At 44.6% G+C, this 17,570-nt stretch overlaps 1 protein-coding gene across 2 annotated transcripts in view; it reads left to right on the top strand.

The window, feature by feature from the left end:
• The window catches only part of LOC124619243 (cadherin-99C), a 627,922-nt gene that overhangs the window by 394,771 nt on the left and 215,581 nt on the right, over positions 1–17,570 (top strand). For both annotated transcript variants that reach the window (XM_047145486.1, XM_047145488.1), the window contains exon 5: positions 3,526–3,648. In XM_047145486.1, coding sequence (XP_047001442.1) covers positions 3,526–3,648 — 123 coding nt within the window. The remainder of the gene's footprint in view (positions 1–3,525; positions 3,649–17,570) is intronic.

A 17,570-nucleotide genomic window follows, 5' to 3' on the forward strand; every position in this document is an offset into this window, starting at 1 on the left:
GATGAATATTGAGAAAGGATGCAGAAATCTGCCTTCTGTAATAGACATCATCAGTACTTATGTTCCGTAAGCATAATTTAGCTTGGAAGTGTATATAGATTGCTTCTGTTTCATTAGACTTTCTGCTTCTTAAACGAGCATTTTTCTCTCTGGAGTAAAATGTTTCAGCTTTAATTCCTTGTGCCTTGTGGCCAGTGCTGATCGTATTGCTTCTTGACATCGCCTGAATCTTCAGATAAATCTGCATTCAGCACTGTCACCTCAGACGTGTACTTATCGCAGGTTGAACATGTGTCACTTCTTAGATACCCAAAAGCTGCGTTGAATTTGGTGATGAATACTGTTCTATACATTTCATATAAAATGTCAAAATTTGCGAATTTTTCTTTGAACATTTCCTGCATTTTTATCACCAAGAGTTGCTCTGGAAGATACAACTTCTTGGTCTTGTCATTGTTGTTTAGAATAAAATGTACTGTTTACGTTTCAGCCTTTAAAAATGTCACTTACAATCGTTTGGTTTGCTGCTTGAATAAGCTACACTATAAGAGTGCTCTCATAATAGGATTGCTGCTAATTATAGAAAGTGCAATGCCTATTTTCGTTTTCTTGGAGTCTTCTACAGTGTTCTTGTAAATATTTTTGCTTGTAATTTCTTCTTTTCTTTTCCTGCTGTGTTCCCCACTTGCGTATCAAAGTAAATTGTGCTTCTGAAAATCTAACAAAATAGTGCATCATATGTTACCCGAAATAGGAAAGCAAAATATACATGTACACCGGTATAATATTACAGATGAAATAACAGTATTAATCTACATACAAGGTGTACAACTTTGCTTCCGGCGTTTTTTCTCCAACATTTGAGGCTTTAATGAAACAAATTGGTTACACATGTATCATTCAAAGTATTTTCCATCGCTGGCCACTAATTTCTCCCATCTTTCGGACAGTGTACGAATCCCGCGTCGAAAAAATAGTTCATCTTTTGAAGCGATCCACGAATCGATACAATTTGTGACTTCTTCTTGAGATGGGGAGTGTTGGTCAGCCAGGCCGTGCGCCATTGATCTAAACAGGCGATAGTCAGAGGGAGCAATGTCTCGAGAATCCGGCGGGTAGGTTAGGACTTCACATTTTAAAGTTTCCTCTTTAGCAACGTGGGGTCGAGCGTTGTCGAGCTGCAAAATCGCTTTATCAGGCCTCTCGCTGTATTGCGCCCGTTTGTCTTTTAATGCTCTGCTCAAACGCATTAACTGCGTTCGATAACGAGCACCTGTCATTGTTTCACTTGGTTTTAACACCTCACAGTACACGACGCCGAGCTGGCCCCACCAAATGCAGAGCATGATCTTCGAGCCGTGAATATTTGGTTTGGCCGTCGACGTGGAAGCATGGCTGGAATATCCCAATGACGTTTTGCGTTTAGGTTATCGTAATGAACCCATTTTTCGTCCCCGGTCACAATGCGATGGAGAAATCGCTTCCATGTTTGCCTCTGAAGCAACTGTTCACAAACGCCGTTCAACGTCTCTTAGTTTCAGCTCGCACGAGACCCAAGTTCCATCTTTCTGAATCATGCCCATAGCCTTGAGCTGTTTTGAAATGGCTTGCTGTGTCACTCCCACTAATCGTGCCAATTCCTCTGGAATTTGACGCGTGTCTTCACTCAGCAATGTCTCCAGTTCTGCATCTTCGAAATCATTCTCTCTTCCACCACTATGCCGGTCTACGACGTTAAAATCACCGTTCTTGAGGCGTTGAAACCACTCACGACACGTTCTTTCACTAATAGCGTCTTTACCATACGTAGTGAGAGCATTCGATGAGACTCAGGCGCTGTTTTCTTCATACTGCAAAAAAACAGTAACACCTCCCGCAACGACGAGAATTAGGCTTGTAAACTGACATTTTCAATCAAGAACAACTTTATGATGCAGTCACAGATCGTCTAATGTTTGAATGAGGTTATGTTGACCGAGATGCAAGCTAACTGCCTGACGACTGCGATCTGTTTCTTTCGACCGCTACTTACCGTTGTCGCCACCTATCGGCAAATGGCCGGAGGAAAGTTGTGGATCTTGTACAATTTTCTCCTTATATGTTTACACATATAAAAGCACAAACTAAATAAAACACTGTAAAAAAGAAAATAAAGGAAATATTTACAATCTTGTGATGCTTCCTACTAGATAATAAAAATAAGTGGAGAGGCTGGTACAAAAATACCAAAGGGATTGAATTGTGCTGATCGCAGTCTGTTCTGCAGACCAGAAGTAAAGTGATCCTCGTGGATGTGAAGCAGTTCCAGAAATCTTGAATGCATTTTCATTTAAAAGGTAATAACAGATTTGTGACAAAATATGTAAATACTCAATAGAGGTGGAATAATCATTCTTAGGGTATTGTAACCACACACTATCAAACAGAGACATCATTTTACAACACTTATTTACATCGATCACTTTATTGCACCGAATTTGTGCAGAAATCACACTGCGTGTACTACTTGCGTTGTTTATCATTATTAATACCATACATATACATGTCAGACAGTTCTGCTAAAAATTTAGCAAGGAATACGAAACGTCTACCAATAAATCGTTTTAGGTTACTCTTAAACTGAACTTTATAAGTAATTAAATTTTTATGGCTGCTGGCAAGTCGTTGAAAATGTCTGATTAATGGACACCTTTCTGGACGCTAAATCTGTGTGAAAATTATTATTATTTCTTGTACTGATTCCATGAACTGAGCTGTTGCTTTGTATGGGGGATATACTTTTAATTAGAAGTTTCATTAAGGAATAAATATATTGTGAAGGAATGGTTAGTAGCTCCACACACTTAAAGAGGTCGCTGCAGGATTTTTGGAAGGTCACAAAAAAGCTTACCTTTGCTGGATTAGTTTTCCCAAAAACGTATCCCGTATTTCATATGGAATGGAAGTAAGAGAAGTATGCTAAAATTTTCATTTTTATGTGATTAATTTCTGACAATATATGCAGTGCAAAGAGAAATTTGTCTAGGCACTTCGGCAATTCTCTGGCATGCTCTTTCAAGTCGAATTTATTATCAAGCTGTAATTGCCAAAGTTAAATACTGTCAAACTTTAGTGACCAACAATTGTCTAGGAACCATTAATTAATGTTCATTAAAATTTTGCTAGTCAGTCTTTCTAAGACGATATTTGATTTTGTATTTATTGCAGTGTTTGTAACATCTGCAAACAACAGAAAATTGAACTTGGGTAATGTAACTGATGATATGTATTTGATATACACAACAAAAGGTAATGGCCCTAAGTTTGTACGTTGTGGGAAAAGACATGTAATTAGCACCCAGATGGACAATGCCTGATAGATCAGTCTAGATCTCTCTCCTTCTGACACCCTTTGTTTCCTGTCAGAGCTGTACAGCTTGAACCAGTTTGCAATATTCAGATTTATCTGAAACGATATCATCATGTACACCCTGAGATGCCCTTTACAGTTCACAAAACATGTTGTGCCACTCTGTTTGGTTGCAGCTGACGTGCACGGTGCGAGCCACGGGCCGGAAGCGCACCATCCCGGTGATCGTCAGAGTGTCTGACGTCAACGACAACGCTCCCGTCTTTCTCGACACGCCGTACGAGGTCACCGTCCCTGAGGTAAGCCAACTCTACCTGGATGCGACCAATTTCTGTGTAACTGGTGTAAGCCAGCTCTCAGGCAGCTGTCCCGAGAGCCAACTGATTTCCATGTCCCCTAGGTATGCCCACTCTCAGATAACTGATCCAGACCCAACAAATTTGTGTGTCCCTTAGGTAAGACCAATCTCAGACAATCTAGACCAAACTAATTTCTGCAATACCGAGGTAACCCCACTCTCAGGTAAGCCTCCATAGAGGCAACTAATTTCTGAGTCCGTGAGTTAAGCCGACTGTCAGGTAACACTCACCAAACCCAACTAACTTCTGTGTCCTCGAGATAAGCCCAGTTTCAGGCAACTCTCCCTAGACGCAACTAATTTCTATGTCCACGATGTAAATACGCTCTGAGATAACAGTCCTCAGACCCAACTATTTACATATCCATATTGTTGAGAGTAATTGTTAGACTGTTAGTTTAACAATAGTTTCTGTTGGACATACATGTCTCATTTCATTCGAGATGGAATAAACTTAGGGACACATTTTCTGAGAAAAGTGGGTGCCATCTATAAAAAGTAATGAATATGCAGTGATATCGTGTCAGTAAGATTTAATTATACGAAATTTTCGTCCGACTGAAAGCTGCCTTGCGAGACAGGGTAGAAAGGTAATTGTTCACATGGTCCGCTATTATTACAGTTCCACACGATGACACTGTTCACTGCTCATGCCTCTGAGAGCTGAGAGAAAGTAGAAAGTGTATGCCCAACATTTTAATGACCTTTTGCCAACCACGGAATTTTCTGTGGTCAGACAGGCCAGTACTTGAGCTGTGTTACTGACAGTATGTAGAGAGTAGCCCGTTTTCTTCGCTGACATTTCTGGCTGTCAGCATTCTGTATTAAAGGGCAGACACAGGTGGCGCTCTGGTAGCTGTTGCCACTTCGCCACCTGTTGTCGGACGACGTTGGAACCATCATCTGTAGTACATCTACTGTTCCCCGGGTGAAATATGACGTCATCGCATCAAAATAGACATCGTCTTTCCAGGTGCACTAATTTTTTTTCCGGTGGAGGATTTAACACATTGTTGTTGTTGTTGTTGTTGTTGTTGTGGTCTTCAGTCCTGAGACTCGTTTGATGCAGCTCTCCATGCTACCCTATCCTGTGCAAGCTTCTTCATCTCCCAGTACCTACTGCAACCTACATCCTTCTGAATCTGCTTAGTGTATTCATCTCTTAGTCTCCCTCTAACATTTTTACCCTCCACGCTGCCCTCCAATACTAAATCGGTGATCTCTTGATGCCTCAGAACATGTCCTACCAACCGATCGCTTCTTCTAGTCAAGTTGTGCCACAAACTTCTCTTCTCCCCAATCCTATTCAATACTTCCTCATTAGTTATGTGATCTACCCATCTAATCTTCAGCATTCTTCTGTAGCACCACATTTCGAAAGCTTCTATTCTCTTCTTGTCCAAACTATTTATCGTCCATGTTTCACTTCCATACATGGCTACACTCCATACAAATACTTTCACAAATGACTTCCTGACACTTAAATCTATACTCGATGTTAACAAATTTCTGTTTTTAGGAACGCTTTCCTTGCCATTGCCAGTCTACATTTTATATCCTCTCTACTTGAACCATCATCAGTTATTTTGCTCCCCAAATAGCAAAACTCCTTTACTATTTTAAGTGTCTCATTCCTAATCTAATTCCCTCAGCATCACTCGACTTAATTCGACTACATTCCATTATCCTCGTTTTGCTTTTGTTGATGTTCATCTTATATCCTCCTTTCAAGACATTGTCCATTCCATTCAACTGCTCTTCCAAGTCCTTTGCTGTCTCTGACAGAATTACGATGTCATCGGCGAGCCTCAAAGTTTTTATTTCTTCTCCATGGATTTTAATACCTACACCGAATTTTTCTTTTGTTTCCTTCACTGCTTGCTCAATATACTGATTGAATAGCATCGGGGAGAGACTACAACCCTGTCTCACTCCCTTCCCAACCACTGCTTCCCTTTCATGCCCCTCGACTCTTATAAGAGTATTAAGAAATCTGAAACTGTTTTATACAGTGTAGTAAAGTTCTTTAGAGAATCGCTGGCATACTCGGTACTTACTGTGTGCAAGAAAGTACGCCATAGGCGTGGGAAAGAAATGAGGGTGCCATTGCAGCAAAATTCAGGAACACCGAAAACAGTTGTAAATTTAACCAAATTTGTTAGGTACTTGCCTTTATTTCTTTTGTAAGTCGCTTGCTTGTGTCCCTCTGTACGGGCAGGCTAATATCAGGAATTGCTGTAGGCATTTAGAACCGTATTTCGCTATCAGATACACACTGATTCACGGTGAAGCTTTTTCTCTGTAATTTATAAATATTTCGTACAAACTGTGGAAATTAACACTGCATTAAAAGTAAATTAACACTTCATTAAAAGTAAATTGTGAAAATGATGTGAAGAGGCGCCACACGTCAGGACAGTAGCGCCATCTCGAAAACGGAGCCAGTGGGATCGGATCCGTACGTGGCTGCAGTGGTTGTCCGCAGTTCCTCTTGCGACACTGAAAGGGTTTGCTGTTTACTTCTGCTCCCTAAGAGCGCCACGATTACTGGAAGTTTGCTGTTTAGGCAAGGTTTTAGCTTTGTGAATGTATACGGTATGTCGAATTCGTCTTCTTTTGTTCCCGTGGAGTCCAGGTCTGTTCCTCGTAAAGATACAGTGAGAAGTCGACCCGTCATGTGCAGGCCAGTTCTCTGGTAATCTACCATTGGGTGGTAGGTTTTTCTGATTTGACATGCGATTAGGTAAATACGGCATATTTTGACACCGAACTTTGCGTTTATTTATTAAATTTTTGAATCTCTTGCCAGTAGAAATATTACTGCTGAAGCATGGTTCCCAGATTCCTTTCTGTCACAGAGACGACTCAGATAGTGCAGTCCTCCTTGCAAATGATGATGTTGAATACACGAATGTTAGTGTGTTCAACTTGCCTCCCTACGTACATAATGTTTACCGTAAGGACGTTTTGCTTAAGCACGGCGAGGTTAAAAACATTCGCCGTGAACGATGGTCCAGCCAGCACTGACTCCAGCGCTTCATCGGAATTCGTTCCGCAGAAATGCAGGTGAAACAGAAGATCCCGTCTCATACGTACTCTAGCCGGATGGGTACGTGCTGTGTCCGAGAAGTGTCTTTGTTTTGCAGCCTGCTCTTGAAAAGCGGTTTAAGTTAACGGTGATGGACCTCGTCCCTAATAGTACTGAATCAGGGGGTGAGCAGTCTTCTGCTAATAACGCCCACCGCACGGATTTGAATTTCGCTGCGGGTGGTATTCCACAGTTAAGACCGAAGACACGGGTTGTGATGCGACTCCTTGGATTTCCACTGATGTGTCCTTCGAAGCTCTCCAACCGCTGGAACCCGTGGTGTCGACTCCCTCGCCGCTTATTCCGTCCGTTCCACGTGTTGAGCCACAGCAGCACACTCCTACTCCCGACGATGACTCGGTCTGACGTGGCTGTCTTGTTGACTTGCGTCGCTCGCTTTCACTGGGGCTTCCCCTTGTGCAGACATTTTCCGCCTCTTCAGCGCCGGCGATGACTGACGTGGCTGCGGTAAACAATCCTCCCACACCATCGGCGCCGGAGGGTAACTTGCCGTACGGCCGGCGTAAGCAACGAACCCAGCCGGATCGTGCTGTTGCAAAGAAGAAACGTTACCATAACGGTTCGACGGGATTGTGACAGTCGAGGAGTGGAATAAGTAGGTTTTCTTTGGCTTATGCACCTGTTCTTATTCTTATTGATGACTCGAGCTTACACCTTTATTAAACGTTAATAGAACTGAATCATATTTTCATTTGGCTTCGTTACGTCAGTTTATTTATAATACTGGTCGATACTGAAGTTTTACAAGAAGTATTATTCACCAGATTTGCTCTCTTTGAATTTCAAACTGTTTTTAATGTGGCTTCTGAATGTGCGACATGTTGATTTGATTTGATTTGATCAGGGAGGCAGAAACAGCATTGGTCAAGCCTGCTGCTGCCCGCACCGAAACAGAGTTCATTGTGCGGTATTGATCCCTGTGCCTCTGGTAGAGCCAGTCAGTGCCCTTGAACAGTGCAAGCAGATCCTTTACCAGGGCTTTGCGAGACACAATTTTTTCAGGTCTGGTTGATCCGAATATTCTGTGTCTGTGATGCGGTTTCCTCGCCCATACCACACAGCCTGCATTTGGGGTCTTCTATTATCCCCATTGTATGTAGGAGTTTTTTGAAGTTCCCATGACCCTCAATAGTCCAACCGTGAGTTTCATTTCTCTCCTGTTCAAGCCCAGGACTGAGAGACTTGTCTTAGAACATGGGTTCGGCATCAATACCTTGCCATGTTTTTGCCTTTGGATCTTAGCCCAATATTCTACATGCTGTCTCCTTGTCCAGTCTCGTGGGTGCAACATGAGCGTATCCCCGTTGCCGTTATTGAATTCTGTTAGGGGGATAGGGTGTGCTCTTTCTAACCTAGCCCATGTTGTTTTATATGCACCGCCCGGTTCGGGTCATACAGTGGCGCGTTGACGGTTTCACAAAGAGAAGGTCGTCTATCTTTTGCGCTAGTCCTCAGTATCTCATGTAAGGTGGCGACTTTAATTGTGCTTTACGTCCTAGCGATCAGTCCCCACATTGTAGTTTCTGTCGTGAACTAAGTGAATTGGTAGATGCGATGTGTTTGCGTGACGTGTGGGAGCCGAAATATTCCATCTCTTGAAGTCGTATCGACAGGTTTCGTTTATCTGATGGTTTATGTGGTATGATTCTTGCGGTTGACGTTGTCTCCGTTTCCTTTTCTGAGCACTGTGCTGTGGCGGGTACTGTAAACCTGGAACGGCGACCTGCGACGCTGTTTCGGGCGCAGCGCAGTGGACGCTGACTGGATCCCAACTCGTGGGTTGCGCACTGGGAGACGTGATGTGGGCCGTGTGGGAGCGTCGTCACCGCTCCGCTGTGCCTTGTTCTTCGCTGTTGGATCATCGGTGGGCAGATTTAACGACGCCGAATCTCCGTCGTTCCTTAATATCGCACTTTGCTCCTGGAGCGAGGGACTGTAGTCTATAGGAAAACTTGCGAATTTTCTTACTCTCCTTTGCGCGAGCTGTATGACGGAGCGGGTAACGTCTGTCTCCTGATCCGAGACGTTCGCCGTATTAAATCAAAGCTGCTGCGGGTTAAGCGGCATCAGATGAAGGGTCTACAGGTCAAATCCAAACCTCTGTCGCTTCTTGAACGGAAACTGACATCACTGTATCACCTGACTCGCCGTCAATCGCGACATTGTCGCTGTTTCATTACATCTCTCACAGTTATTGAGCACGGTGATATTGTTGGCGCTCTCCAAAAATAATATGCGGAACTGAAATTGAAACAATTGAGCCGTCTGTCACAATTTTTTAGTCTTATTTACCAGGTTTTAACACTTCTAAGAGTGCCTTCATCAGAATTTAGACATTTAAAGTAGTCTGTAACATAATTACGAATTTGTGGGAAGAAAAAAATTTTATATAAAAAAAGTGTAAGTACTGACTAACGATACAAGACAGAGACAGTACTTACATTTCACGTATAAAATAAATAACAGGCCACTTTAAATGTGTAAAGTCTGATGAAGGCACCCTTAGAAGTGTTGAAGCCTGGTGAAAAAGACTAAAAAATTGTGACCGAGGGCTCAATTGTTTCAATTTTAATTTATAAACGGTCACTGAACCGAGCAGCCTTGTTCAAAACTTTGTTATGCGCAGCTGTTTGCAGTGGACAGCAATGTGAGACGTGTTCCTGATGGTTCTCGTGGAGCCGTACGTGGGAGGATCACGCCTGCTGTCTGTGACCGCCTCGAAGGCAGACGCGATGCCCTCCCTCTCTCTTATCGCCGCTTCTCCCTCCCGTAAATTACCCGACTGGAGTGTTCTGCCTACGGAGTTTAACGTTCGCTTTTGGCGAGGCGACTCTCGGGTAAGACGTTTACGGCGATGTTAAACGAGATCACGCAGGCTTTTAAGACGGGTGAAATAGCGTTAATACCGAAACAATATGGCCGTTTCAGTTCTTTTCCTCCTCTCACTTTTCTTAATATTCATCGTAAAACTGTTTCCAGGGCAGAGTGTCAGTGGAAGGTTATCTTCTCTGCTGGCCACCTGACTGGGGAGCATCACAGTTGCTTTCCTGGTCGCTCCATTTTGGCTCCGATAGCGGTGGAGCGGGATGTGATTTCAGTTGCTGCAGTCACTCCGCTGTGCCGTCGCTTTTCTGCATTTTTAACAATACGTTTGACCGCGTGTTCGAGATAAAGGGTTTTACCGCTGAGGCTCTTGCAGTTCTTCCCAACATATTTCGTAGCATCGAGACGCAGATCCTTGTTAACAGCCGCCTGACGCTGCCGATCGCAACCCGTCGGGGTGTGTCCCACCGCAACTCGCTTGTTTCGTCTCTCTCTGGAAGCGCTGCCTCTTCGCCTGCCGCCCCAGTTAGGAGGAATGACCCCTTCTGGTGCGACAATGTGTATAAGTCTAGTCGTCTCTCGCCCGAATGTTTTTTATGCGTTTGTGCAACGTATCAAGCCTCTGGCACCCGCACGCGACCTCGGCCAATGGCGTACGGTAAAACATAACGGTTACCATGTTGGCAAAGAAGTCCTGAAGGCAGGGCAACGGCTGGCTGCTCCAGTATGTGGAATGTATACGTACACTGGCGAAACGCCAGCACCACCAGCGACCACGAAAGGGTACCAACCAGACACACAAACACACACACACACACACACACACACACACACACACACACACACACCGCTTTCTTGTAATTTTTTCCTCCATCCTCTATCCACTGACACACATATACATCATGGGTAGAGAAATAAATTGGAAACCGAAGGGCTCTGGGATCGAATCGTGGTCGGCTCACTTCTTTTCACTCTGCCTTTCAACGTAGGATACACCTCTATTATAAAGATATGAAATTACGCATTTCGGAATATGACGACAACTTGACTGCTAATTTTTGCTTTCCTCAGATTAGCAGTCGCAATTCCCACTCTGAATCAAGTGCAATTTTTCGAACAACGGGCAGCCAGTTAAAAAACTTTGAAGTGTCGTAATAAATATGACCATTAACGAAAAGATTATTACCTCGTCATATGGCTACGATGTAAGACGTACAATTTGAAATAGTCAATTATTTTCAAGCAATAGTTTCTCTGCAATCGCTTCAGAAAAGTTGTATAAGAAACAAACATGCGGATCGAAAGCATACTGTGTTTTTTTGTTCTATACGTAAAACATTTTTTTGAAAAATTACTTCTTCCCTTCGTTTACCTACCTTACGATCTTTCATCTGCGCAGGAGAGGACTCAACTTACAGGTTTCTGGCGTCGTCGACTCGGACCTAGACGTGGTACGACGAACAAGTGTGCAATAAAAAGTCTACGAAAAAGAATTGTGGCAATGAGTCTCAACGATGCACCAAAGTGCGAACTAAGCTTCACAAGAGGAGTGCTGTAACACGATCTAAACATCTTCATCGTACGTGGTTTTCCTTATTTTTGCTTTCATTTGTGCCACCTCAGCCAGTTTCCCATACATATGGAATGAGTGACAAAGACCCATGATTCGCATAGAATATTTACTTTGGTTGTAAACATGTTACTTGTATCACGATGTGCTCCTGTCATTTACTTGAGACGTCACTCCAAACGCCTATTCAATATGGAACACACGACATTCCTGCGTCCAGACAACTTTCCTGCCGTGCGCTGCTTCCATCGCTTGTGTTACCATATTGAGTTACTTAATGCTGTTGTCTCAATTTTCTTCATAACTGTAGGTCGTGCCTCACAAATGAAATACGCTACGCCACACAAGTGATGTGGCTGTGCGAAACCACGCCGCGTGTAGAAGTAGAGGAAGGTTTGGCACTACCACTACGGGTAGGAGGGGGAATGAGGATAACAAGGGGTGACATAAAAATTTTCGAACAGGACCTGCTGGTATTTAATTCTTGTGTTTAGTTTATTTGGAATATTTTTAAAGGCCTGAAGATCAGTTTGTATCTTATTTGTACAGTTCATCGTGTCAAGCAGGTCGCGACAATGAGGTCTGCAGTGAGACAATAGTTTTGTCAACGTGTTGCGGGACCTGAGATCAGCCCACACGGCTGCGAATCGGACATGTATGAGTGCAATACGTGCTTATGTTCAACATCTCCTGCTACGGCAATGGATCGATGTCAGCCAGACTTGTCGCACATATTACTTTCTACCTGGAGCTGGAGAGAAATACTGTGGTGGTAAAGACCACGGGTCTCTCATTGGAGTGAGCGTGAGGCCGATCACGGAGTGGTGGACAGAGAAGGGGGAGAAAAGATGGACAGACAGGGAGGGCGGGGGAGAGAGAGAGGGAGGGGGGGGGGGTTAGTTGTGGGCAAAGGCGGGGAGAGTTGACAGAGAGGAGGTAGAGGAGGCGATGGACTAATAATAGAAGACTGAAACGAAACTAAACTCCGCCCGAACAGGACACGAGGACTCAGTTATTTGTAAGCAGTAGGTTCTGTGCAATCGTTTCAGGACAGTTGTATAGGGAAAAATAACATGCGAATCGAAAGTACGGAGTGTCGCCTCCGTGTCATCCTCAGCCCCAAGGCGTCACTGGATGCGGCAGTGGAGGGGCACGTGGTCAGCACGCCGCTCTCCCGGCCGTGTGTCACTTTCCGAGACCGGAGCCGCTACTTCTCAGTCAAGCAGCTCCTCAGTCTGCCTCACAGGGACTGAATGCGCCCCGCTCGCCAACAGCGCTCGGCAGACCGGACGGTCCACCCATCCAACTGCCAGCCCAGCCCGACAGCTGACCTGACGGTGACTGGTGTTACTGCTGCGGCGCAAGGCAGTGGGCGAAATAAATGCCCAGGTGACGCTGCGTGTGCCAGCTGGCAACGTAACAAAGGTCACAGATATCTCCAGTGCCCTCACCTGTCACAGACACGGAAGTGTAACAGCTGGACGCGCCTGTGGAGTGGATACACACACCGGCGTGGTGACGTACCGCGACCGCAGCCCGGCCGACCAGCAGCGACTAAGGCGGAGTCCCTTACAGCATTGGGCAAGGACGTGCTCAGCGTTTTCGGTCGTTGGGGTAGCGGATAATACTCGTACCGGGAAAACGGGGACAAGGGATGTTATTACCCAACTTTCGTGGCCTAGTTACGGCAGGCCGCCGTGGAGAAACGACACGGGGTGCTCTCCGAGCGACGATTTTCCTCCAGCCCATTCCGCATGGGCCGCGGGTACAGAGGCTGATTCGCCGGACTACCGAGCTCTGCCTGCCCCCTGCCCCCTGACCCTACTGACGACGACGACGACGGCAGTTGCGATGTGGCAATGTTCGTTGTCCCAGGAGCCTCCACACAGTAGTGCGTCCATCACGATGCCTTACTTGGCTCCCTGACTCGTCTCAGAGGACCGCTGGGTCCAGCGTGGTGGCAACATTTTTATCTTTATTTTTTTTTTCTTTGGCTTTAGGCAGTATTGGCCATACCGCCGTACTGTACAGAGTTAACATAAAACTTCGAGTAAACGTAAAAGGGCGGCCCGCCCGGTTGGCCGTGCTGTCTAACGCACTGGTTTCCGGGCGGGAAGGAGCGCCTGGTCCCCGGCACGAATCCGCCCGGCGGACTTGTGTCGAGGTCCGGTGAGCCGGCCAGTCTGTGGATGGTTTTTAGGCGGTTTTCCATCCACCTCGGCGAATGCGGGCTGCTTCCCCTTATTCGGCCTCACCTACACTATGTCGGCGATTGCTGCGTAAACAAGTTCTCCACGTACGCGTACACACCCATTACTCTACCACGCAAACATAGGGGTTACACTCGTCTGGTGTGAGACGTTGCCTCTGGGGGTCTACCGGGGGCCGAACCGCACAGTAACCCTGGGTTCGGTGTAGGGCGGCGGAGGGTGCGGTAGTCGTCGTGGGGTTGTGGACCACTGCGGCTGCGGGGACGCAGCCTCTCCGTCGTTTCTAGGTCCCGGGTTAACATACAATACAAGGTCTGCTACGTCAGTTTCGTCCTCATCACAATGCTGGAAACTAAAATTTTTATACAATGTGAATGTCCCAGCTTCATACGAATGACGTTTGGTTAGCTTCAAATAGACGAACGACGATTGGGGAGAGATGTTCTGTCTTACGGCCGCTAGCCGTCTGCCCTTATACTGCTAAGAACCTCACCTCTCTCGGTTCCAGTCAGGATAAGCAGTGTTCTTGATCGTAGGTTTGAAACCACTATGAACGATCAATTTTAGACACAACTGCGCTAGTTGGTCGATTCTTTCACCAGGCAAAATTTCATGCGCTCCTTTTATCCGTAACAAATTGACGTCTACGTCACTTTCCCTGGCCTCTGTGATGGTCGCCAATATATCCAAAATATACTCCAAGGAGGAAAAATACGAAAACACCGACGCACCACGAAGGAATTATCCGAATGGGAGGGAAATTGGTACACATGATCAACAGAAAAACAAATCATTACAATTTGAGAAAAATTGGTTGATTTGATCAAGAGAAAGAGATCCGCACATTGAGCAATCAGTAACACGTTGGTCTACCTCTAGCCTTTATGCAAGCAGCTCTTCGGCTTGAAATTGTTTGATGCAGTTGTTTGATGTCTTCTGAGGGATACCATGCCAGATTTTGTTCAATTAGCGCATTACATCGTTAAAATCCCGAGCGCGTTGGAGTGACCTGCCCAAAATTCTCAAAACTTTCTCAAAATGGGAGAGATCCGACGACCTTTCTGGTCAAAGTTTGATTTGACAAGCAAGAAGACAAGCAGCTGGGAATTATCTTACCGAAATGGAAGCGAAGGGAAACAGAACTGGCTGTAGAATGTCGTCGACGTGCCAGTGTGCCGCAGATGACAACTGAGCTGGTCCTGCTATGAAATGAAGCTGGATCCCAGGCCATGGCTCGTGGTTCTCGGCCGTGTCGGCGTCGGACCGCTGTCCGACGTGTCTCCAGACACGTATTTGTCCTGGAATCCCACTGTCTTCTGTGAGGAGACCCTCTTCGAACTGGGCCCCGATGACCGGCGCCGAGGTGTCTGTAGATGCCTCGGACCGTCGTCGCCCAACAACCAGGACTGATCGTCTGGGATGCCATTTCATTTCACAGGAGGACCCCTATGCTCGTCATCTGCGGCGACCTTACAGTACAGCGGTGCGTCGACCATTATTCTACGCCATATCTGGTTGACCTTCGTGACCAGCCATCCTGAGCACGATATTGCCCGCCCACACACGGCGAAAGTTTCTGCCGCTTGTCTTCTTGCTTTTCAAACCCTACCTCGGACAGCAAAGTCGCCGGACATCTGACCAACTGAGAACGTTTGGAGCATTATGGGCAACTCCCTGCAACCAGCTCGGGATTTTGACGATGTAATGTGCCAGCTGGACAGAATTCGGCACGCTATCACTCGGGAGGGCATCCAAGAATTCTAACAATCAATGCCAAGCCGAATAGCTGCTTGCATAAGAGCCAGAGTGGACCAGCCCGTCATTGACTTGCTCAATTTGTGAAACCCCTTCTCTTGAATAAACCATCCAATTTTTCTGAAATTGTGATCTTTTTTTTGTCTGTGCATGTGTATCGCACCTACCGATTTCCGTCGTATTCGGATAATTCCTTCGTGGTGCGTCTTTTCTTTTTTTTTTTTTTTAAAGTGTACATTATCTTAGCCAGCTTATCGATTTTTGTTTTTTATAGTTCCTGCAAAGCGCTTTGCGAGTCTGTGACTATCAGTGTGAGTTTAAATATATGTACAAGTTATGAAACGTCCCCTTTGAACAATTATACATGACTGTGCTTAAACTGACACACAATATTTTGTTAGCGCAACGCAATCTGACTTTCAAAATTCCCTACAAAAGAATGGCCCTGACTAACATTAAACTATACCTTTCACAAATCACGTACCTCACAAAAATCTTCGCTGCTCAAGCTACTGCAATACAGCGAGCGCCACTACTGCCAGCTAAATAAAAGATTCAAACTATGGAAGGCACTAACTACTGATAGGGATAGTTAGCAAATGAAAGATATTAATAGAGAACAAACAATGTATTTACCTTGATATCATCATATATAAATATAGCAGTTCATGACAAATTTCAAAACTCCGCCATCTCTCTCCCCACATCCACCACTGCTGGCGGCTCACCTCCAACTGCGCAACGCTACGCGCTGTTCACAGCCAGCTGCCTAACACTACAATGGCGAGTATTACAACAATGCAAAGCAGACACAGACTGCCCACAGCACAGCCAGTGATTTTCATACAGAGGTGGCGTTACCAATAAAAAAAACCTAAACAGCCTACTTACATAGCCCCCATGCTCCCTACAAAAAATTTTACAAATTGGATTGGGCAGTGGCCAATACAGATTTGACAAAAATTTTTCATAATTACAGTAACAAAGAAATCAAATGCACACACTTATTGATACAATGTTGGTCAAAAGCTAAAATTTTCTCACAGTCCATAAAGATAGTCCTGATCATTCATCATAATAGTAATTACAGTTTTTTTTCACAAAGTCTCATTAGTAAAAGAAATTGCACACAGAAGTAGTGGATTTCCATGCAGTCTTGAAGAAGTAGTGTTGTCCTTCCAACGGAAAGACAGTGCTGACTCTTGATATGCTGACAGGTAATGGGCCACAACAGAGCAAACCTACAGCAGAGTCAGTCGTAGTTTGGAAGAATATTGGTAGGTAGGTCATCACAGAGCAGACCCACTGGAGTCTTGGTAGAGATTGTGGTATTGGTGGGCCACCAGAGGTGCAGACCCACTGCAGTCCTTGTAGAAATAATGTTATTGGTGGGTCATCAAAGATGCAGACCCACTGTAGTCCTTGTAGAAATAATGGCGTTGGTGGGTCATCATAGATGCAGACCCACTGTAGTCCTTGTAGAGATAATGGTATTGGTGGGCCACCAGAGGTGCAGACCCACTGTAGTCCTTGTAGAGATGGCCAGCAGCCATCTGTTGCGATTGTGCAGGTGCACATTCACCATCGAAGAGTCTTGCGGAGAATATAGCAAGTCCATAAACTACCAGTTGTGCACTCACAAAGTTTTTTGGAATTGTCCTTAGAACGAGCAATGCTGTTATCCAGTCCCTTGCTGAATTATCAACACACGTGCAAACACTAACAGTCCCTACTTCTCACATATTGTCCATATACTATGACCAACAGAAACGTGTGCAGTGAAATGTAACTTACAAGTTAATAATAAGATGAACTGGTGTCAATTACAATTTTATAACATGAGAATACAATTACAAAGGTACAAAATACATCACTAAAAACATAATAATACAGATAACATTTGTAGTAATATGGTCTTTACAAAAGAATAGAAATAAACATATACATCAGTGTTACAGGAATTATGACATGAGTACATAGATAAAAGATCAGAATAACTTTCGAAACATCAACTTCACACATGAGCATTAACACAAAACAGAGTAAATAATGTCTAAACATCTTTACAAAGTAAATAACACATTATTAATGCCAATTGTATTTGAGGATAACAGTATTCCTCATCATAGTGAATGTAACTTAGTATTAGAAGAGAAAAAAGTTCTATGAAACAGTACACAGAGACAGGAAGAAAACAAATACACAAGGGTACACAAACATATAGTGGGATAACACCAATAGGAAAGGACAGGGTTCGTTTTCAGTGTAACATGTGGTACTGCAGTCCAACCCAAAACGTCATATATCTTTCCTCTTATTTCATCCTTTGTTTCCACCAAAAAAATTCTATCTAAGCATGCTTTCTGTATTTATATGTTCACACATTTCTTACCTCA

The sequence above is a fragment of the Schistocerca americana genome, chromosome 6 (assembly GCF_021461395.2).
Source record: "Schistocerca americana isolate TAMUIC-IGC-003095 chromosome 6, iqSchAmer2.1, whole genome shotgun sequence".
In the NCBI taxonomy this organism is placed as follows: domain Eukaryota; kingdom Metazoa; phylum Arthropoda; class Insecta; order Orthoptera; family Acrididae; genus Schistocerca; species Schistocerca americana.